General features: G+C 37.3%; 2 protein-coding genes across 5 annotated transcripts; one reads left to right on the top strand and one right to left on the bottom strand.

The window, feature by feature from the left end:
- The first annotated feature begins 989 nt into the window (after positions 1-989).
- Positions 990-10,810, top strand: nop14 (NOP14 nucleolar protein homolog (yeast)). The gene is made up of 19 exons (XM_077543104.1): positions 990-1,173; positions 1,864-2,046; positions 2,313-2,447; positions 2,536-2,677; positions 3,904-4,052; positions 4,126-4,260; positions 4,385-4,507; positions 5,474-5,605; positions 5,682-6,018; positions 6,482-6,612; positions 6,681-6,766; positions 6,843-6,978; positions 7,561-7,662; positions 7,818-7,971; positions 8,058-8,217; positions 9,347-9,494; positions 9,788-9,906; positions 9,984-10,139; positions 10,217-10,810. The coding sequence occupies exons 2-19, from the start codon at positions 1,864-1,866 to the stop codon at positions 10,311-10,313; spliced, it is 2,625 nt and encodes an 874-aa protein (XP_077399230.1). The 5' UTR covers positions 990-1,173; the 3' UTR covers positions 10,314-10,810.
- A 602-nt stretch (positions 10,811-11,412) lies between these two features.
- On the bottom strand, positions 11,413-15,668 carry LOC144063593 (uncharacterized). Of its 4 annotated transcripts, none has more exons than XM_077585296.1 (6): positions 15,508-15,668; positions 15,032-15,176; positions 14,264-14,293; positions 13,760-13,902; positions 11,939-12,010; positions 11,413-11,847 (listed from the first exon to the last, which is right to left on the bottom strand). In XM_077585296.1, exons 2-6 carry the CDS (start codon positions 15,150-15,152, stop codon positions 11,833-11,835), a joined length of 381 nt encoding a protein of 126 aa, XP_077441422.1. In that variant the 5' UTR covers positions 15,153-15,176; positions 15,508-15,668; the 3' UTR covers positions 11,413-11,832. The 4 variants fall into 4 exon arrangements, with proteins under 4 accessions (XP_077441422.1, XP_077441423.1, XP_077441425.1 ...); XM_077585297.1 differs by lacking the exon at positions 15,508-15,668 and adding an exon at positions 15,257-15,309; XM_077585299.1 differs by lacking the exon at positions 15,508-15,668 and adding an exon at positions 15,281-15,299.
- Between the last annotated feature and the right edge of the window lie 7,363 nt (positions 15,669-23,031).

The raw sequence follows: 23,031 nt of genomic DNA, 5'->3' as shown, positions 1-23,031 counted from the left end.
CGTATGTGTCGTAGAAATGAACATCCTCTGTTTTAATCTCCGCCATCTTTTAATAAAACTACAATAAAGTAAAATGACTCACCCTTTAAAGATGCCTGATCGATGCGTGACATTTTGCGTCCCTGCTTATTTCCATGCTAGCCATTAATATTATTAGCTAATTTCTGTAACTGATTGTTGTGATTCTATGGTCATCACGTTCCCTCTTCTACCATAAATGGTTCACTTCCGGCGTGCCTAAACCACAATCTGGACAGATTTGCATTGAGGTTATGTGCCATACAAATAAACAAGTTCGTTCGATACCTTTTTATAAAATACAGTAAAAGTAAATGACTCCCTTTTTAAATAAGCCTGAAAAGCATGCAGTTTTTTTTTCACTTCCTTGCTAATTTCCTTTCTAACAATATCATTAACATCTTCATATTTTTTCATGCCATGTTCTATAATTACCATCACATGTTCTCTTTGCCATTGGTGGTATATTTCTAGGTGCCATCCCCCCAAAACACCCCAGAAATATATATTTTAAAAATACTATATGGATATATTAGCTTTATTTTTCATTTGCCCCAAAAAAAGAAATACAGTATTCACCATACAATACTTGATTAAAATTGATTTTATATAATTGACGTTTTATTTGTCTTTTGTACATTCATCATCACACTTGGCATCATCGTTTTTTTTTCTGTGGCGTTTAAAAAAAATAGTGCTGCTCCTCTTAACCACTATAGTATTAGTGGATATATTTGGGCGCATTTCTTTTTAGCTTATGTACGACACAATTGAAAAGTAAATACTGTAAAAACTTGCCACAACATTTCTGCATTCGTCATGAAAACAATGCAATATTATATCTGTTTAAAATAATCATAATTCGCTCATTCTCTTCACGTGTCAAAGATGTAATTGTATTTATGAACGCTGTAGTGGCGCTGTAGGCAAACGCGCAATAGAAGGCAGCTCCTGTTTCTGCTTGATTTCCTTTGTTTTTTGAACTTTCAACCCGTTGCGTGTACTCTTCTCGTACTCATGTGGTAAACCTGAAGCAAAACAACGTGAATACTACATTAAATTAGTTTGTACTCATTGAAGTGCACGTCGGGTCCATTTAGCGATTAAATGTTGTCTTCGCGGTGGATTATATAAATTGTCTCTTCGTGATACACGGTAATCTCAAGTGATGGTTTGTTTACGGCTTTGCTAACAAAGCTAATGTGTTTGTTCAGAAACAGAGATATGTACTGGCACTGCAATATGAATATTTATATGAATTGTATTTTTGTAGAAATTTTGTGTGAATGTTGAAGGTCTGGCGTGGAGCTGAATGTGAAAAAAAAAATCTTACTGATTGGCAATTTATCTTGGCGATTCTGGTAATTTATGAAAAAAATGTGGGTTCCTAGACATTCACAAATGGTAGCCTAAATGAACTGACGTTTCAGATGTTGGGATCAAGCTTTGAATTTGTTTTGAGACATTTGTGAGTGGAGTTAAAAATGTAAAACATTTGCGAATGTTTTTTGAGCAAATTTTCAATTTTACTAACTATTGCTATTATTACTTACTGAAAGAGCTGACCAGGTAGAAGTTGGAATGGTTTGAAATCTGTTGAGTATATTTTGAAACATGGAATGATAAATTACATTCGGTAAAGCCAGATTTCAATTACATTTAAGTGATTTGTGAATTTGGTGAGCAACAATAGTTGTCCCAATCTTCTGTATGAACTAAATGTTTAGACGTCAAAGTCGTTTGCCGTAATAATACATTTAATAATAATAATAATAAATTTGGAATGCAGAAATACATTACTGTTCAACATTTAATAATGGCGCTGATAATAAATGACTATTCCAGATGGGGAAGGTGCCCAAAAAGCGGAGCGTGGCTGACAAAGTTCGCAAAGTTAAGACCTCCACCGATATCAAGAACAACCCTTTTGAGGTGAAAATCAACCGCAAGAAATTCGATGTGCTTGGGAGGAAAAGCAAGCATGATGTGGGCCTCCCTGGAGTGTCCCGCTCCAAAGCCATCAACAAGGTGTGACTCCATACACAGCACTTGTACATTTTTCACTCCCGTAGGGAATTATTTAAAAGAAAACAATCTGTTCCATGGTCACTCAGGCAGTCATATTTTGTTAACCCTTTATGTGCTAGTTAACATTTTTGACATTGCCAACTGTCAAGTATTTTTTTTGGGTGGCACTTAATGTAAAAAATTGGACAACCACTGTAATAGATAAAGAATAGGAAACGGGTTCTTCATGCTTCACATTAAATGAGATGTCTTCCTTCATCCAATAGAGGAAGGAGACACTCTTGAAGGAGTACAAGCAGAAGAACAAAAGCAACAAGTTCATAGACAGGCGCTTTGGGGAGTACGACACCAACATGGAACCTGAAGAAAAAATCATGCAGAGGTTTGCCATGGAGAGAAAGGTGAGCAATGCCAACATTTTACTAACATTGATTGATAACTTTGATTGTGTTAAAGTCTCTTGAATGGCTTTTAAATGACATGTTTCAGCGCGCCCATGAGAAGAAGGACATGTACAACCTGAACGAGGAGGAGGAGCTGACTCATTATGGACAATCTCTGTCTGAAATGGAGAAGTTCACTGACATGGCGAACAGCGACGATGAGTCGGGGGACAAAGGACTTTTGTCGGGTAAGAACGATGCATGCGTACTAATGCTTATGTTATAGAAAATGAGAGGAATCCTTGTTTTATGATCTCATTTTGTAAAAAAAATAATAATTTAAAAACGGATCCAGAAATGAATGAATGGGAGGGAACTTTTTTCATAACAAAGAAAAAAAATTAAGGAAAAAAAAACAAAAAACTATGCAGGCTTAAAGAAATATTTGATGCTATAAATATAATGTATTGGTCAAATGAAGAAAAACATATAAATTTGAATAAAAAAATGACAAAACAACATATTTTAAGCTATCTTAAACAATATATTGACAAAATAAAAGAGAAATATATCATAATAAATCCCTGTCTTAATAAAATGAAGAAAAAAAAAAAAATTACAGAATAAAAATTACCATTGTTCATAAATACAGTAAATCAATAATTCAAGAAAAAAATTGTCATCAAACTGAAGTACTCCACAAAAATGTTCTTAATAAATAAATGACTGCTAAAATATACAGAATTTAAAAAACAATAGATTACTAAAATAAAGAAAAAATTAAATATTTAAATATGATGACAATGATGACAATGAAATACAGCAAAAAAATACAAATTGAATATATGTCTTATAATATAGACGTGTCAAATAAAATAATTAAATAAATTATGCCCAGGAAAAATTCCCATAATTTTAAATTTATTGTATTTAAAAAAAGTTTATTAATAAATAAAATGAATACAACAGTTTTAATGAACAAGTATGGAATTTGAAACAAATTAAAAAAAAGTAAATCAGTACAAAAATGATATAAATTCATTTATATAATAAAAATTAATTGATCTCATAAAAATATACAGAATTTTATTTAAAAAAAACGATTAACCCTTCTGAAGTTAAGTTAATCTGTTAAATGATGACATTAAAAAAGGTTAAGGTCTTAAAAAGATGCAGTTTGAAAAATGTCATTAATTTGTCATAAATATCCATCTTAGATAAATCATAAAAATAAAGAAGCACAATTAAACTGCGCTTGTGCAATGAAACTACCCGTATATTATTTTCAATCATGTCTTCTATGAATCACTAAAATGAATAATGAAAAAAGTGAAAAACTAACCTCAATGTAAAATAATGAAAAATGAACTGTTATGTCCAACCCAGGTTACATATTTTGTCAATGTTTAAAGGTCACTTTGTGCTTAAAACAGGAGTTTGCAATTAACCAAAATATCTTTTTGAATTTTTGTAGCCGAGTTGACAGCCTCTCACTTCGGCGGCGGCGGGGGCCTCCTAAGGAAGAAGACCGCCGGGGAGCACACAGACGATGAAGAAGGCCCGAAGGCCAAGTCCAGGCAGGAGCTGATCGAGGAGCTCATCCAAAAGTCCAAAAAGGAGAAGGTGAGTGCCCTCCTTGCCAATGGGAATCATGAGACATGGCAAATAAAACAGTCATCCTCCTCTTTCTGCTCAGAGAGAACGACAGGTGCAAAAGGAGGAGGCACAAGAGCTGACGGAGAAGCTGGACCATGAGTGGAAGAACATCCAGATGCTGATGCATAAGAAGCCCAAAGTTCAACGGGAGGACATGCCGGTGGAAAAACCAAAGGTGGGAGCAACAGCTAGACCAGTGGTTGGTCGCGAACAGCCATTTTCCTTGACATAATAAATAGTTATTATTCATAATTAATTAACAACTGTGGTTATAATTTTGGCCGTTCACGTTTATGCAGTTGGAGGAGTACGACAAGATGGTGAAGGAGCTGGGCTTCGAGATGAAGGCTCAACCCTCGGAGAAAATGAAGTCCCCAGAGGAGCTCGCCAGGGAGGAGCGGGAGAAGCTGCAGAAACTGGAGGTATGTTCACAAAATGGCTTTCTTAACGAGCATGCCAGTTTAAATGCAAGTGAACCGCTGTGCAAGAAATATATATAATTTTTTATTTATGGAAAACGGTGTGCACTGACTGGAAATTTTGCAAAGCAGTCACCTATACATGATCAAATAATTTTGTCTTTGGTGAAGCAACGTGTGGCTCATTACCCAAGGTTGTTCTTGTCCAGATTGTTCTAAGTAATTGTCAACAATCAGTAACATACTAAAAACAAACAGCTTCTGTTTAGTAGTATGATAACATTTGTTCCTTTGTTAGTCAAAAGACATTGTATGCTGCATTTCGTGCATCCGCTCTGGGCAATTTCTCCTCTTGTTGCACTGAATATAGAAATTCTTGGTGGTTCTCAATGTTTAATACAGTAATATAGAAAAAAGGAAAAAGACCAACAAAAAGCAAAATACACTTGTAGAATTAATCCTTAGAATGCTTATATTTTAATTCTTTTCCTGATTTTTGACAAAGTAATCAAGATTTTCAAGCGGAAAAAACGGTACATTTGAAATACCAAAATGGACACATTTTTGAAATAATATTGAAAATATTTTTCAGTAGAAAAAAGCTTTGTTTTTTGGGAATAAAGTTTATTTTCAAAGAAAAAAACGTGATTATTTTTTTTTATGTCATAATTTTTTGTAGAGCTAAAAGTGTATGTCTTGACGAAAAAAGATAAAGTTGGGAACCGGTATTTAAAAACCTAGCAATACATTTTCAATGAAAAAATATCTTTTTGAGACAAAAAAAAAGATTTCTTTAAAAAAAAAAATCATACATTTTAGAGACAAACATAAAAATAAAAAAATATTTTAATGTTCATCATTACCCCCCAAAAAAAGAGTTGCATTTCTATGGACGATAGTGATATATTTTCAGGGAGGGAAAAGTATATTTCAAAGAAATGAGACCACCCACCTTGATTTCCCTCAAAGGCGGATCGACTAAGGAGGATGATGGGTGATGAAGAGGCGGAAGCAGCGCCGAATCGTACTTACATGTCGGCCGACGACCTCCAAGATGGATTCATCCTTGACAAAGAGGACAAGAAAACTTTAGCTTACAAGGTGACACGAGATACTGTACATGAACCCGTATTGTACAGGAAATATGTATGTTATACATGCTTGCTCTGTTGTAAAGGATGGCAAATGGAACCTTGATGAGGAGCCAGATGAAGATGGAGAAAAAGGTGAAGAAGAATGTGAGGAGGAAGAAGAGGGTGATGGTGGCAGCAATGAGGAAGAAGAAGAAGAGGCGGATGGTGGCAGCAATGCGGAAGAAGAAGAAGAGAATGATGATGATGATGATGATGAAGAGGAGGAGGAAGTGGAGAAGGAAGAGGATGGTCACTCAGATTTGGAATCGGAGCAAGAAAGCGAGGAAGAGGAGGAGGAGGAGATCAAACCGAAAAAGAGTGAAGAGGAGAAGGCGGCCCTGCAGGAAGCAGCCAAAGCCGAACTTCCGTACACGTTCACTGGTAACAAACCTCTCTGATTAGTCTGTTAACAATGTATCGTTAGCTAGTGTTAGCATTCAATTACATTATTAGGTTCACAAAACTTTATTGATCCCTGTGGCGCAATTAAGGGAGCAGAGAGTGGCACAGTCATTTATTCAAGTTAACAACATAAACTATGTAAAGTTGAATGAATCAATTATATATTATATATAAGCAGTATGTTGGGCTTTATGAGCTGTCTGTTTGGCGCTAGCTGATATATTAGCTTTCCTTTCAGCATTTTATTGGCCTGTGTTGCCATCTTTGATTAGCAGTGTATTAGCTACCATTTAGCTACCTCTTAGCATTGATTTAAGTTGCTTTACCTGTCAGTTAGCTCCTTTTTTTAATGCTTCACTGGTCACCATTAGCAGTGGTAAAAGCATTAGCCTCTAATATTGTTAGCATGTATAGCAGCTTGCATTGTTTATGGTTCTTACAGTTCCAGAAAGCTCCAAAGACCTTGAAAAGCTACTTCGCGGTCACACCCCTGACAACCAGCGCCTCATCATGGCCCGGACTCAAAAGTGCAACCACCCCAGTCTGGCTGTGGGAAATAAGTTCAAACTGCAGGTACAATAGTGTATTTATTTTGTGGTATTAAGCTTACGTATTATGATTTAATAATATCTGTGTTTCAGAACCTGGTAGGATTTCTGTTGGAGTACCTTGGAGAACTGGCCTGTCGGAGTCCGCCTGAACTAACCATCATTGACAAGCTAATTCCGTGAGTCGATTGTCAGCCTGCTGATTTAAATCGTTTTGTCAATAAATTAAGTATTGTTTCTTTATCCTCTGTGTAGAGAGGTGTACAGCTTGTGTCAGATGTTTCCAGAAGCAGCCTGCAAGTCTATGCAGACTATCATTGGAGATGCTGCTCACAGCATGGAGGAAGTGCTTGAAGTCAAAGGGAATGCTGCCTTCCCAACACTAGACATGGTATGAACTATTTCTTAACCCATTTTCTTACCCTAATTTTACCAATTTTATGGGCCCTCAACATAGGTTTTATTTTCTGAACCAAGCAACACCTAGTTCAGAGGCGGCAAATCCAGGTCCAGAAAGTAAAAACCCTGCCACAGTTTGGCTTTAGCCCTTAGTGCTAGCTATCTATCTAGCTCCCTAGTAGATAAACAAGCACCATGGGTGCTAGCTAGCTAGTTAGCTAGCTCGCTTCCTAGCAGGTAAACGAGCACCATGGGTGCTAGCTACTAGCACCTGCGGCTAAAGCTAAACTGTGACAGGATTTGTACTTTCTGGACCTGGATTTGGCACCTCTGATCATTTAATCCATTTTTTTCCTCCAGTAAAGTACAGCAACCACTACATTAGACTTTTTTTTTGTACCGTACTGTAGCAACTTTAGACAACAGGATTGTGAAGTCTTGCATTTAATTTACAATAGAAAGTCTTAAGTTTGTATGAAGTAGGAACCCTGAATATTTTCATGTCACTTCAATCGTGCAATGGAGCAAGATAGCTTTGTGTTTATTTGTTATGAATATTTGTGTGTGCTTCTAGCTAATTTACCTGAAGGTGGCGGCATTGCTGTTTCCTACGTCTGACTTTCGACATCCTGTCACCACACCAGCGCTACTCTACATATGCCAAGCTCTCACGAAGGTACATAGCCACAGTCATAATACAACACACATATATATCACTGAACATACCATTTTCATAGTACATCACACGTTGTTTGAATACATACGTAACGGTCACTTTTCAAGCACATCCAGTATATTGCGATATAAAGACTCCAAATGATGTGTGTGCAGTGTCCGGTGAGGTCATTACAGGACGTAACGTCGGGTTTAGTGTTGTGCTGTGTGGCGGTGGAGTACGTCTCTTTTTCCAAGCGCTTCCTGCCCGAGCTCGTTAACTTCCTGTCCGGAACGCTGCACTTAGCCGTGGGGGACAAGACGTCTGCAGGTTGGCGCCATCTCATCTTCAAGCCATCGCATCGTTGCTGCCAACAAACTGATTTTTATTTTTTATTTTTTTACTTGATAATACAGGTTACAGAGTGGTTCCACCTTTTCGAAGCACGGGGAAATACAGCAATCTGCTGGTGCTGTCGGACCCGGAATCCTGGAAGAGCTGGAGTAGGAAAAGCTTGCCACTGTCTGCCACGCAGCGCCTCACGTTAAAGAAGGATCTTGATGCAGATCACTACAGGTAGCCGTTGGTTGTTGTGACTTTCGAATGGTCCCGTCAGGGTTCGACACAGTCAGTCCCTCCCATTGATTTTTTTTTTCATTTTTGTTTTCAAGACAAGCAGCATCCAGGTATTGGGGTACTGGCTAGGAATCGAACCTGCGCTGTCTGCATGAAAGGCAGTCAGATGTACCACTACGCGTCTAGTGCATTTATTTTTATTATGTTATCATTTATTATTTTTAATAAATAATGATGATAACATTTGTATTTTAACTCTTTTACTACCAAACATTATCCAAAAAGACAACCCCTGCAGTGACAGCCAATTTCAAGCATTTTCACTCAACTTTTGAGGCAAACAGAATATCGTGTGCTATGACTACATAAACACGGTGGATAGCACATGAAAGATTGGATTCCATTCTCTCATTGGAAAAAAAAGTGAGATTCTGCCTTAATCTGTTCTTTAATAATCACCGTTTGAAAATAGGTTATTTGAGTGGACACCAAGCTATAATGGAAAAAATGAGAAAAAAAATTCTGCACAACAGTGACTTTGACACTAATATTTTGTGTTTAGTGACACTCTGTGAAGTAGATTTAATGTGAAACGCTCTGATCATTGACAACATCCTTGAAAACATTCTATTTCCTAATATTCGCCTTGTCATGACATTTGATCCATGAGATACAATGCAAACACAATATTAATCAGAATGCTTATAAATACAATATATTGTTATGGAGAATTTTTTGGGGTTGACTTCCTCTTTAAAGCACTATTTGATAATTTTTTTAAATAATGTATTTTATTTTTAAAATGAAATGAAATTAGATTTTATTGATTATTTTTTAAAGTATTTTTTAAATTAATTTGGTTTGATTTAGTTTGTGTTTTCATCAAAATAGAAAAGCAAACTTAAAGTAATTTTAAAAAAATGTTTTTTTTTTTTTATATATATATAAACAATTTATTATTTTTAGACTGTGTTTTAGTTTAAAAAAAACTTGACACTTGTATGACAGTACGGAATGTTAAATTGTTACTAAAACATCAAGTTTTTGTCCCCACTTTTGTTGACAGTTTTGCAATTCCATGTAGTGCGTTTATAAGTGCTAAAGAATTGTGTAATGTTGTTCTTGTCAGGTTGACATGCGTGTCCATATGCTTGGAGCTGCTGAACAAATGCTGTGTGCTCTACAAGGACCTGGGCTGTTTCACACACATCTTTCAGCCAATCACAGCGCTGCTCTCGCAACACCTCTCCTCAAACTTGATGCCAGAGCCTTTAAAGGTGGGTTACCTTTAACTCGTATCTTTTTCTTGTGTTATACCAACCAGGACTTTTTTTTTTTGAGTGATTGAACAGAACTATTTCCCTTTCGATTATAGTTATGTACATATTATCATGCATGGGAAAAGTTTTTATTTGAAAAAAAAAATAAATAAATAAAAAGAGTTATTTTGAACTCAGAAATATTCCAGTTTGGACGAAATGTTAATATAAACTTTAGCAAAAAAAAAAAAAAGTTAAGATCACAGCCAGTCACTCACTGATTACAAAAAAATTCCTTAAATGTACTGCAGGAGGTCCGAGCGTCAATCCTGGAGGTCCTTGGCGGTGCTCCGCTCGCTCGCAGCCGTCTGGTCTTCGATAAGAAGAAGCCTGTCCCTCTCAAGCTGTTTACACCCAAGATTGTGCAAGTGTACGTACATGACATAAAAAGAGGTCATAAGTCGCATGTGTGGCGCTTGAGTCGATGCTACATGTTCTTTCCTGCAGGTTGGACTACGGGAAGAAGCGTGGCGGGACCAAGGAGCAGAAAGAGGAGCACAAACTGCGTCACAAGTACAAGAAGGAGTTCAAGGGAGCACTGAGGGAGATCAGGAAGGACACTCGCTTCCTGGCCAGCGAGAAGCTCAACGACGTCATGAGCAGGTACCCGTCATCGTCACGCGAGCCTCACGAAGCTCACGGACGCCACTCACCCTCAATTGGCTCTTTGTTACCGACAGAGATGCGGAAAGGAAGAGGAAGGTTAAGGAGCTCTTCGGCAGCTTGGCCACGCAGGAGGGAGAGTGGAAGGCCCTCAAGAGGAGGAAGAGGAAATGAGAGCTCCTGCCTCACAATGGACAGTTATGTACTTTTTTTTTTTTTTACACGTCAAGTACACAGTAGACATGTTACGATACACAGTAATCTGTTCATAAAGTGTCAATGAATCAATTTTCATCGTCAGTCTTTTATGCAGTTACTGTTTTGGTGAAGCTCATCGTCAATAAGTTAGCAGATGAAAAGGTCCAGATGTAGCAAATGAAGTGCCTCATGCAATAAGATCCGTTTTTGGTGTTAAATGCACATCTCAATGTAAGTTAAAATGTTGACGTTTCAATTTCTTTAGCAAATGTCCGGAGGATCTTTTGAAGAACCACATGCAAATATATATATATATTTATGTATATATATATATAGCAAATATTCAGACATGCAATTTGCAAGTAAACATCGACTGAGAATTGTCTATTCTCATTCCTAGGGTTTTCATTTGAGCATTTCTAGCAACCTATTTCTCATGTACAATAAATAAACTATGTACTGTAAATTAAAAACTGCTGTTATTATTGCGCCTCAATAAACCCTTTCACCATTCAAAAAAGAAATGCTATTCTGAAAAAATTAAAAAAAAAATTATATTATTTGTTGGGAAAAAATGTTACAATTTAAAATATATTTTTTTTGCTAATTATACAATAGTTCTAAAAATAGTGGCTACCACTCTTGCACCAAGTAATTGTCTTTCATTTGAATAGAGCACCTCAAAAAACTCATTTTTCCCTATAACACAAATACAATTTGACGCCTTCTTAAAATAATTGCGTAATTATTATTTTTCCAGATATTCAAGAAACACAAATTAACCATTTGCATTATGAGATGATTTAGGCAAAAAAATGACTTAGGCAATTTTAAGAGGGTGGTGAATTTTTAAAAACAATAGCTAAATTTTGGCATTATTTGTGGGAAAATTATATTTAAAACTAGAATACATTTTACAAGTATCTACAACGCCCCAGTCAGGACAAAAAGTTATGTACCGGTATGTACTTTAAAAATATATATAGTTCTTAATGAATGTACGTTACTTGAATTTAATCATTTTGTGATTGTGTGGGAAAATATATTTAATAAATAAAAAGTTGAAAGCTTCACATATTTTACATTTAACATATACTTTATTAAACACTAAATCCCAATATAACATCATATGCATTACAGGGCCATACATACATGCTTTACAATTTCATGATAGAAATACAACGTGGATACACAAACGGACGCCATAGCAAAAAATAGAGAATATTGTCTTTGTTCATTTAGAGACATGTCGGTGGTTAATTGTGGTCTAATTCCATGTGCTTGTTACTGACAAACACGCACACACAAACTCTGTGATAATAAATTAGAATTATCACCGTCGCAAACAAGACACCTGAGGTCAATTTGCTGATGTGCAAGAGACACACAATACAAATACACACAACCCACCCACACACACACACACGGACATCATCGAAGGCAAGACGAGGCATGACGGGACTTGGCAGGAACATGGCCTGTTCTTAAAACATGTTCAGTCTGTGTCATCCTATGAGACAAAAAGAAGAAAAAAAGATGAGACCAGGTGTCATCGATCACATCCGCTGCAAGTGTTTGTTTGAATTTTAATGGCGTCTCACCTCCGTGGCGTCAGTGGTGTCGGTATCCACCGGTGACTCGGCCGCATCTTGCGCCGCGGAGTTGTCGTCGCTCTGCAAGACATAACAAACGGCAAGACAAATTGGCACTCGAGACACTCCATTTCTCAGGTTGCGGTTCGTGACTCAGCTTAATTTGATGAATCTGGCTTTGGCACAGAAAAGATCCGTTCCCCAAACTGCTCCAACCAAAGTTGGAAGAAGCCTGATTGAATACCTCTGGCAAACCTTTCATATTGATCTTTCACTTTCCCCTCTGCTAGTTGCCTGTCAACACGGTGTCGCTTCCTAATGATAAACGGCCACGGCGTCTAAAGGATGACGCTCCGACTGTCGGTGCGTCCATCTGTCGCTCCGTCCCTGCCGCCAGTTGGGCTCGTCATCATCCGAAGCGGGCTCACATTCCAGGTGGTGTGTCGCATCCCTCGGGGGTGTCGAGTCTGATTAAAACGCCGCGTCTGTGCGTGTGTAATCGCGTTAAAGGACATTTGCAAGGACAAAAGGACTCATTTCCTTGTCACTTCACGGGAATCTTCTCACTTGATGGTGATGCATTGTGACTCATTGAAGAGACTCTGTCATCTCCAGACATGTTTGACACGTAACACTTGTAGCTTGTCCATTATGTTATGGATTTATTTGGGTGAAATCCTCCTCCTGACTGAGGAGTGAACACGGCAAAGCAAACAAGAGTAGCGATGACGAAGAAGACGGACGGCTCAAGGTCACGCGGCCATTTTGAGTGGATGTGCATAGACACGAGATGGAGGATGAGTCAACAGGAGATGTTAATCCTCCTCTAATGAGGACAGATTTGGGGAAGGTCCTTTTCTGTGCCACAGTGCACAAAGTAAGGTCCATTATTACATTAAGGCGTGCTCAGAGGAGTTGGCTTTCCAAAAATTTCAGCTTTCTTACAATGTCTCAAAAAAATTAAATAAATCAGAAACCTGCCAATTACATTGACATGGTCACCATAGTAGCATTCTTACCTCAATGTTTCACGTGACAAAAATGTTGCTATTTTATGAAAATGATGTAAAAGCAGTGTAGAATTTTAACATAAATAAAGCCATATTTTGCACACACAAAAAGTTCTGAAAAAAAAAGTTGAAATATTCTGAGAATAAAGTCACATTTACGATCCGTAGCTCCCAAACCTCTGCTCTGATTGACCTAAAAGGCGAGATTTAGTGTTGTGCCACCAACACGTACACCCAGTTTCAATGACATCAAAATCAGATTGATTCAAATTTTCAGATTTGTTTTAGATCCAATTATACAAAAATATAATCGTGCAAAAAATTCAGTTACAAAAATGTTTTTATTTCACTAAAAACACTCATTTTGAGTGAAATAAGGCCATGATAAATTAATACGGAAATGTATTTTCAAGAAGAAATTGTAATGTTTAACCTAACACACACTCACACAAAAAAGTACTACAATAAAAAACAACTTGCAATTTTATATTATATATATTTTAAATATATATATTACATAGATATTTTACAACAATACAGTTTGTTAAACTGCTTTGTCATTTTTTTCCCAAGAAAAAGTCCGGATTGTTGCGTGTACATTTCGGTGTGAAATTGTGAATTTTGACATTCATTTGTGAATGTTACAACTCTTAATATATTTGTAACATTTTTGTTGTTACTTGGTATGGCATTACCAAGTAATATTAATGTGGCGTTAATACCACTTCACATGGATTATGTTACACGTCGGATTTTCTTTTCAACTTTTCACTTTGGCCTCGGCATGCAGGTCGTCTTATATTCAAGTAATTGTTCTCACCGGTTTGGCGGGATCCTTCTTGACCAATCCGGTGGCGGCGACGATGCTGCCTGCCCCCTCCACAGTTTTATGAGCCACGTTGGTCATCCCGGTAACCACTGCTCCGCTCACATGGCTCACCCCCTCCACCGTTTTACCTGCGACTGTTGAAAAAGAAGTAGGGCGTCACACACCTTCAATTGTTGTACGGCTTTCACTTACAGAACACACGACCACACCCTATCTACTCCTGTCTGTAGTCTTTGTTCGATTAGCGACTTTGCAGATCCGGCACGTCTTGCTCTGCTTCATGTTTGTGTAAAAGGTGTTCCTTGCATTTAGCCTAACAACATGGACCGTGGAACTTGGGGGTTGCCTCACAGGAGGTCACCATGGGTGCCTCGGCTTGTTTGTGACAGCCACACTTTGCCCTCCCAGGGGGTCCACACATGGAAATATGGCACCTAGCTGCTCACCTTCATGCTAATTTGTGTCTCGTTTATTGTCAGATAGCTCACTAGATACCTGTTGTGGCTCCTTCCACTGTTTTGGTGCCTGAAAATGGAAGAAAACAAATGATGAGTGAAATACAACAAGATATATACAGTACTTATGAAATGTGAATAATTTATTATTTTCTGAATAAAATATTAGTGCTAAGTAGATACTGATAGTACGTAAATAAAATTACTTTTTTAATAGAATACTGCTAATATGCGTGGGAAATAAAAATTTAAACACTAATATATTTTATATTATACAAAGTATGGATATAATGGTAAAACAAAGGCTAAAGATTTTTCACAAAAATGAAAAAAAAACCAACAGTTTTTTTAAATGATACAACAGCAAGTGATAATTCATTATAAGTATACACGCACTATAAAAACATACTATAATTATTAGTTACGTTTAAATACTACTATTGTTCATAATGAGTAATCACGTAAAATGTATTCACATTTTGTCAGCTCGTCAAGGTTAAAAGGAGTGTGTCGAACATTTTATTCACAATTTATTTTTATCTTTTTTTACAAACCTATATTAACGCCTGTTACTACTACCAATGGTAACTAACGTTAATGTTCAAATTAAATACCATGATCTAAAAATTGTCGGCTTTTCAAGGTTAAATAAAGATAAGTAAAAACCTCTTTTGAGATCTTGAAGAGGGGGAAAAAAATACACCTCGCCAGTAAAGCAGCATGTGAGCCTAATCAGTGCAACTGCACGGCGATTAATCAATTAAACACCAACAGCTGATCAAGAAGTCGATAGTAAGTGGGGACCCACCGACGTACTGGACCCCATCTTTAGTCATCTCAGCCGCGCTACTCACTCCCTGCTTGGTTTTCGTCGCCGCCACAACCACTCCTTCCTTGGCTTTGTTCAGTCCTTTCTTCAGTGCCTCCATATTAGTCTCTTTCCTTTTTGAAAACTAAATCAGAAAAGAAAAACAGGCTCAATCAACCGCTGCCAAGATGCCAGTAGAACCAAACATGTGCTGAGCGCACTCACTCAAACACTACGACGGCGCCCTACTTTTTACCGCGGATGTAGATCATTACCACCTGTGGAAGCGTCGAATGGGGGAGACCCCCCTTTTTTTATATATATAAATCTATAATACATGTAGTGGCCATAAAACACAATGTGATTTACTAAATAAAGCTTAGCTACGATATTAAAACTATATACGTATTTTTTTTTTGTTATTTAATTTATTTATTTATTTGTTTTTCAATTTCGAAATCAGGCGACTCACGCACCTGTTGTGTGTCAACGTCCTCTCAGTTCCGGGTTGAAATCCTCCCGAAAAACCTGTTTGCTTACTCCAAAACTGACACCGTGTGTGTTCGCACAGAGACACGCCTCGTTGACAGGCTTGTGATGCTGAGAGGTTTCACGCGCGCCCGCGCGCGCACACGCTTGTAGTGCTTTGCACAGGGGCGTAGGTGCAGCAGCAGCAGCCAATGAGATGTCAGCTTTATTGATTTAAAATTAAAATACTGTAATGATCAATACATATCATTAGCTGAGAGTGGATGTTGTATGGTATTAATTGATATTTAATATGTAAATCCAGTAGATTGAACGGCAAATTCTGATAACGTCACAAAATCAAAATACATAAATAAATTAGTTGTTTAGAGTGATTTAATGTAAAGTAATGTATTTGGGGTTTAAACAAGACTAAATATGTATTTGTCTTCCGTTCCAGTAATAATGGTGTGACTTGTAATACTTCTAATGGCCACTTGATAGAGCCAGAGTACACCAAACAGACGGATACATTCGCGAACAAGCAGCAAGCTAATATTTTATATACAGCACAGTATATACACATAACTCAAAAATTTTTAATTGATTAGTGTGTACTGTAATATGACATGAAAGTAATTAAAGGTGATACAAGAAAAAACTCCCTTTAACCTAATTTTAAACTCATTTCAAACTTTCTCCCCTTTTTCATGTCGTTTGTTGTTTTTCTTCTCATCATTTTTTCTATTTATTTTATTTCTAATCCCCCCCCACACACACTTCTTGCTCTATTGTTCCAGTATCCATTTTAATTTGCCCTGAGCTTTACTGCCTTCCTTTGTCAACTATTTATTTTCTTTTTTTAAGTAATTTCCTCACTTTTGTCTTTACATATTCTACTTTTTGTCATTTCCCCCTTTGTGTTGTCTCCTTTTAATATATATATATATATATATATATATACATATATATTTTAAATTATTTTCCTTTTCCTTTTCTCTTTCTTTTGTAGTCTATTAGTTCTTTGGAGCAAGTTAAAGGGGAAGTCAAGTCAATAATGTTCTTTACAATGTGCGCCCTCACTAGTCCGACTCTAAACACGTTAATAGTGTGTTTGTGGAATATGAAATTAGCAGCAAGAGCCACCCATTTTTATCCATCCGAGTGGGCGGCCATTTTGCCACTTGCTGTCGACTGAAAATGACATCAACGTTGCTCAGGTAACTACAGTCATGGCTCACTTGTTTTCGGAATGTGGTCACATGACATTCACAAGCTGAGCCGTGATTGGTGGTTACCAGCGCCCCTGAGCAACTTTGATGTCATTTTTAGTCGACAGCAATTAGCAAAATGGCCTACTCCTGAGATGGATAAAAACATAGAACATTGTGTATAACACAAAGGTTGTGGGATCGATCATTGCGGCAGTCGACCACTGGTGTGATGAATGTAATGTAATGCTTTGCAAAGCATTTTGAGCATCATATAGTGTAGAAACCAGCATATAAGTTCAGTCTATTTATATGAAGAATGGGAACAATTGATTACATACATTGTGGGCGCCATGGTAACCACTGGCTGATTTTCATTGCAGGCCTGCTTGCACATACACCATGAACCATCTTTTTCTCACACACATACACACACCATTTTATTTTATTTCTCCACATTACACAATTATAGTCACGTTTAAATGTAATGTCATGAAAAAAGTCCTGTAACAATGTACACATGTGCTCCAGCCCCCAGCGTCATCATTGACGTGACCAGATGAGGCGCTACATGCGAACTCTGACAAGTTTGTGTTTGTGTGTGTGCGTGCGTGTGCGTTGTTGATGTTGGAATTGCTCCAGGCATGCAGATGGCGCTGCTTTGTGTTTGCAGCTCGCGGCTGCACGCCTCACAGCTCCCTGGCGGCCATGACTAAACCACGTGCACACTCGACACACATGCACACGCGCACACAAATGCGCAGTCTTCAAGGGTCAGGAAGGACGCAGAAAAATGTCTGCGGGATGCCAGCACGCCACACGTTCTTTTGATGTTAGCCAAAAGGCTTCAAATTCACTTCATTCCATCAAAGACGTGAACGTAACCACCGTGACGTCAACACACGAGTTTGTTTTTCGTGCTTTCAGCCTTCACGTCTGCTTCTTTCTGTTGTTTCTTATTTTGGTGGTTGGTCTAAAAGGGAGACGTCAACATGAAATGGAAGTCATAGGGAGGAAGAAACGTAAAATGGAAGACGATATAACGTAGCGTTCTATTGCTAATGCTAACTAGCCGACAAACTGAAAGTTTAGGTAGGAAAGTCGGGTAAAAAAAAAAAGTGACCATCGCTGACTGACTGAATAAAGATTTAGATAAAAGTCAATAATGGAAATTATAAATAAACTAAGGATAACTACTAATTAGAGTGGGAAAATTTTTTTAATAAAAAAAAAATTAACAGTTAATCAGAATAATTATACTGAATTTAAGCAAATAAATGTAAATTTCAATCAAATAAAAAAGGGAAAATGTACAGCAAATTGATACAATTTAAATATTGTTCTGTCTGCAGATATACAAATTCACCAAAAGACAAATTATACTCATTTAGACCAAATAATTACCATCCACGCGTTTGAAAAACATACTTATTTTAATCAAATAAAAATAGGGGGAAAATATGCTACATTAAAAAGAGGGGGGGGGGGTGTACAAATGAATGCCTTGTGACACAAGAGACTAGTTTATGAGGTTTTTTTTGCGATCCTGGTCATCATCCGCATTTTTTTTTAAACTCATTCACTGCCATTGACGGCTATAGACGTAAAAAATTAATTTGAACTATTTCTATTAGTTTCACATTTTTTTCCACTTTTGTGAACAAGAGTATGAAAACCTAGAAAACAAATGTATTGTAGAACAGATATAAAATGTGTGATTAATCTTGAGTTTAAATAATTAAGTAATTAAACAAAAAAGAAAATATTATTAAAAAATTAGAGGCGTCAGACGATTAAATTTTTTTAATTGTAACTAATCGCATGACTTATCATGACTAATCACATTTTATGTCTGTTCTAAATGTACAAAAACATTTTTTCTAGGTTTTCATACTCTTGTTGAAAAAAGTGAAACTAATAGAAATAGTTCAAACGATTTTTTTACGTCTATAGCCGTCAATGGCAGTGAATGCGGCAGTGACCTCATCTCAATTCACTTTACAACACAAAGCAATTTGGCAGATAGTGATTAGTGGAAAAAAAAAAAAAGTTAAAGCCTTAAATTCTGCTAGCTTCATGCTAACACATAACAGAAAACACCTTGCACTAACTGATAACATTTTTGTGGCGGCTTTATAATGTTTTAAGCAGAGACAGTGCAGCAACACATGTAGACAGACAATGTAGCAATTCTTACAAGCATATATTCTTTATCCTCTGCAAAAACGACCACTATTACCGCAGCTTACTGAGTCACTTACAGTAGATGTGAAACTGTTCGTTTGTATCTGCATGACTATTTCACTGACCCCTGGTGGTCAAGTCAGACACACACACACACACACACACACACACACACACACACATCAGTAGAAGCCGCAATGAAGTAATCATTAAATAAAAAAACACATCACAATTTTGTTGTTGTTAAGTTTTGGGGCAGCTGAAACACATACATAGCATTTCTATTCATTTCAAGATGATTTAAAATTGATATTCGCAACTAAATTTGAACCCAAAAAAACTAACAAAAGTCTCTCCAACCCTGTTCACTTTACGTCAAGGCCGATTAGCAGTTGCTATGTTGTTCAACTGTAGTTGACATTGCAAACATCTCAGCCAGTAATGATTTGTGTTATGGAAAAAAATTGTCACACGAGCTGTGACCTCATTGAGGCGTGCAAATCAAAGCTGCCGTTTCTATTTATAGCCCTGTCTCGTCACAAGAAGCAACCTGCTCTCACCTGTACGCCCGCCCGCCACTACTATAGCAACAATAACAACAACAGGTTCGAAGAAGCGCTCCAGGGAACCCTGAAGACTTCCTGGGAGTCCTCTGGCATGCCGCCTCACACTCGGGCCTGCTGTTTGTCTGTCGGTTGCCGTGGCGACTGCAGGGGGAGGGGGTGCCTCGGGGAGGGAATTCCCTTATCTTGCTGACATCGTCGAACCGGCGTCACGGTTCAAAGGGCTGCTCTGCAAGGAATGAAAAACTATGAACACACCTTCAAGTGTTGCCCTCCATCCGGTGCGTGCGTCGCCATGGTGACCGGCGTGTGTTTGGCGCGTTGGGGTGCGTCTGAGTTCCAAGAATGCTCATAATGCTTTAAGCTCTGACACTTTACAGTAAACGTGCTGTATGTTCATCAATGAGTACACACACACACACACACACGCAAAAAGTTGCTTGTTATTCACTGCGCACTAGTGGTTCTCAATTTTTTGCACCTAAAAATAATATTAATAATAATAATAATAACAAAAAAGCATACCACTATCATGGTCAACATGTTTGAACGAATTAGATTAAAAAAAATTATGCATTTTTCCCAAGTGTAAGGGAAAAAAAAAAACATGTTCAAACAGACAATAATAAAACCATAAGATTTACTAATAAACAACATTAGGCTTCGGGTATAGGCTTTTGTCAGAGGGGAACTTTAGACGTGTGTTGCCTGTGGGTGGGAGGGTTAAATTTATATTTAAATTAGGGGTGTCAGGTGATTAAAATTCTTAATCGTAATTATTCGAATGACTTCAATAGTTAACTCGCAATTAATCGCATATATTATAACTGCTCTGAATGCACAATAAAATACAATACGTTAAAAAAATACATACATACATATATATATATATATATATATATATATATGTGTGTGTGTGTGTGTGTGTGTGTGTGTGCGTGTGTGTGTGTGTGTGTGTGTGTGTTCGGGCGCCAAATTTGGCATGGAATAGTTCCGGAAATTTCATGGAATTGTTCCCACTATTTGCAACTAAAATTGCAACACAGTTTTCATGTGCTTTGTAGAAAATCTCTTTATTTTTTTCCCATTTGATTTGACATGTCAGGGAAATGAGCGTCAGTGTGAAAAAGCTTCCAGAATTCATTTGGCACGAGGGCCAGGTGGTATTGAGTAACATAGCGCGCTAACACACACGCTCTCTACGCTGGATATCCACAACGTGTGTTTTTAATAACAGCAGGCAGCTGACACAGGTGGATGTAATCTGGCTGTCAGTCAACGTAACGTGAAAGAAAGAAAAAAAACAGCGCGAGTTGCTCTCCAAGGGTTAAACGCTGCGCTCATCCCCCGCACTCCCAAACGCCAAAATCCCAACTGGCAGGTGCTTGATCTGACAAATGTTATTCATTTGGCTCCGTTCTTTACGCTTGTGAGAAATCTGCTCACTTTGCATCCTTGCGAGCGGTGGAAGTGTTCCAGGCCCGGAGTGCACCGAGGACACACGCTCATGATGCGAGCGTCAAGCAGGGAAAAGCAAACCGAATGTTGTGAGAGAGAACTGCTGAGTCATGCCGAGGACGAGTTCTTCTGTCCAACCTGTGAGAAAACTTGAGTTCGGGTTGCGATTAGGCGCTCGGGTTCGATTTCGGGTTTAGGCTGGAGTTGGGATTTAGGTTAGACACAACCCTCTTCAACACAATTTTGATTAGTGACGGGGTTATGTGTCAGTGGTTCGATGTAACCAAGTAACAAAATAGATAAGAGCTCGACGTTGTCAGAGATCTGCTGAGTCACATTTCTTGGCACTCCCTGAAAACCTTCAGGAGCCCAAGCAGCACATTCAAATGCAAATGAACTGTGACGCATTTAATTTGAATGGATCAGTAAACATGAACGTTCCTATGATGACTAACAACCAATCGATATGGCGTAAATCAATATTACACCGTGTATTCCTATAGTGTCCTCAGGACGCGAGCGTCCTTGTAGGACGTCCCGACACGTCACGTGACATTTCCCGCTGAGCTCAGCATTGAAGGAGGTTAATGTTAATATAAACGCTGAAATATTGATTACAAAAAATCAACATAATCCCCTGAGCCTCCGGGCGGGGGAAGCACATCAGACGGGGGTCCTGCGCCAGGGTTGACCTGCTCAATTAAACATCAGCAAAATTTACCTTTAAGTGATTATTAATAATTTATACCGAAATAATCCCATCGTTAAAAAAAAAAACAGCACCTTTCTGGATTATTTAATGATTTAGAATAGTACAGATAGGATTAATGTTCCAAGCTAAAAGATGATTGACATCCAGACAAGCATGAAAGTAATGAGTTGTTGAGGGAGTGTCATCATAAATCCTTACACGTTATTAAAGTATTCTTTTGATCCACGTGGCAAATTAACAATCACTTTAGTCAACCTTATTTTGTCGTCTAACACAACACCTTTGAATGTCACAGAAGAAAAATGTCTGCACACACTCACAACAAATCAGATACTGGAATTTTTTTTTTTTGCAGTGCACAAGAGGGAAGAACAACACAAATGGAAAATATGCAAATTAATATTTTAATTAACAAGCAAACAAGCCACTGAGTCCACAACAAAAAATATGCCAAATCTAATAAAATAAAGGGAAATTATTAACTCAAAGCAAGAATTGAAAGTTTTTTCTTGCCAAAAATACAAAATTTAACTTTAAAAAGTTAAAATTACATCACATAATAATTACATTGTACAATAATATACAATAATTAAATTTTAAAAAGGGACAAAAATATACTTAATTTGAGCAAATATTATGTCGTAAAAACATGAGACATTTAATGAACTAAAAATAAGCAAAGATTGAATATTTTGAGCAAAAATTATACTTAATTGAAAAATGAAAACAGAAACAAAATTTAAGTAAAATAAATAAAAAAACAAAATCAATTAAAATGATCAATTTAATAAAATAAATGAAAAAAGTCAAGGAAAATAAATCTTCCATGGAATAAACAATACACAAAATTATATGAAATAAAAATGACAAATATTAAAAACGATAACCTTAATTTGAGGACAAAAATAAATAAAATAACACAATAAAAAATACAAAATTAATAAAAATACCACAATGAAAAAAAAATCAAACAAGGAAAAATGTATTAAATTCGAGGAAACAAATGCACGCTATTTTTGAAGAAAAAAATACAAAATTTAATAAATTGACAAAAACTGATTCAGAATTTGATTAAGTCCAAATTTTCAAAGACAAAGGGTGTCACCATAAAGGTAAAAACTTTGATAGCCGGTGAGGACGCATAGGCCAAACTTCCTAGGTGGATTTTTCCAGAAAGTTTCCATCAAATTCCAAATAGGACCCGAGGATTCAACTTTCATAACATTCAACACACGTGTGCTAAGCTAACATTTGTCTCTTGCCTGACCCCCATTGGTGTTCACTTCCTGTCTACTGCGTTCCGGGGGTCACACACGGTTCGCTTGTGCATTATCTCCCGACTCCCACCCGTCCCGACCTTGTGCTTTGTATCCCAGGCCGACTTCTTCTCGGCCCCCTCAATCA

Source organism: Vanacampus margaritifer, chromosome 14 (genome assembly GCF_051991255.1).
Source record: "Vanacampus margaritifer isolate UIUO_Vmar chromosome 14, RoL_Vmar_1.0, whole genome shotgun sequence".
NCBI lineage: Eukaryota > Metazoa > Chordata > Actinopteri > Syngnathiformes > Syngnathidae > Vanacampus > Vanacampus margaritifer.
Note: the sequence above shows the minus strand (reverse complement) of the source record. Positions and strands in the feature narration are given on the sequence as shown.

What these genes read in the sequence shown, in the direction of transcription:
- nop14 (XM_077543104.1), top strand. Translation starts at nt 1,864, where the DNA reads ATGGGGAAGGTGCCCAAAAAGCGGAGCGTGGCTGACAAAGTTCGCAAA. An exon ending in CCTTCCCAACACTAGACATG is followed by an intron (nt 6,979 to 7,560) that starts GTATGAACTATT and finishes GTGTGCTTCTAG; the next exon opens with CTAATTTACCTGAAGGTGGC. An exon ending in GGGGGACAAGACGTCTGCAG is followed by an intron (nt 7,972 to 8,057) that starts GTTGGCGCCATC and finishes TTGATAATACAG; the next exon opens with GTTACAGAGTGGTTCCACCT.
- LOC144063593 (XM_077585296.1), bottom strand. Translation starts at nt 15,152, where the DNA reads ATGGAGGCACTGAAGAAAGGACTGAACAAAGCCAAGGAAGGAGTGGTT. An exon ending in AGTGGAAGGAGCCACAACAG is followed by an intron (nt 13,903 to 14,263) that starts GTATCTAGTGAG and finishes CTTTTTCAACAG; the next exon opens with TCGCAGGTAAAACGGTGGAG. An exon ending in AGAAGGATCCCGCCAAACCG is followed by an intron (nt 12,011 to 13,759) that starts GTGAGAACAATT and finishes TATGTCTTGCAG; the next exon opens with AGCGACGACAACTCCGCGGC.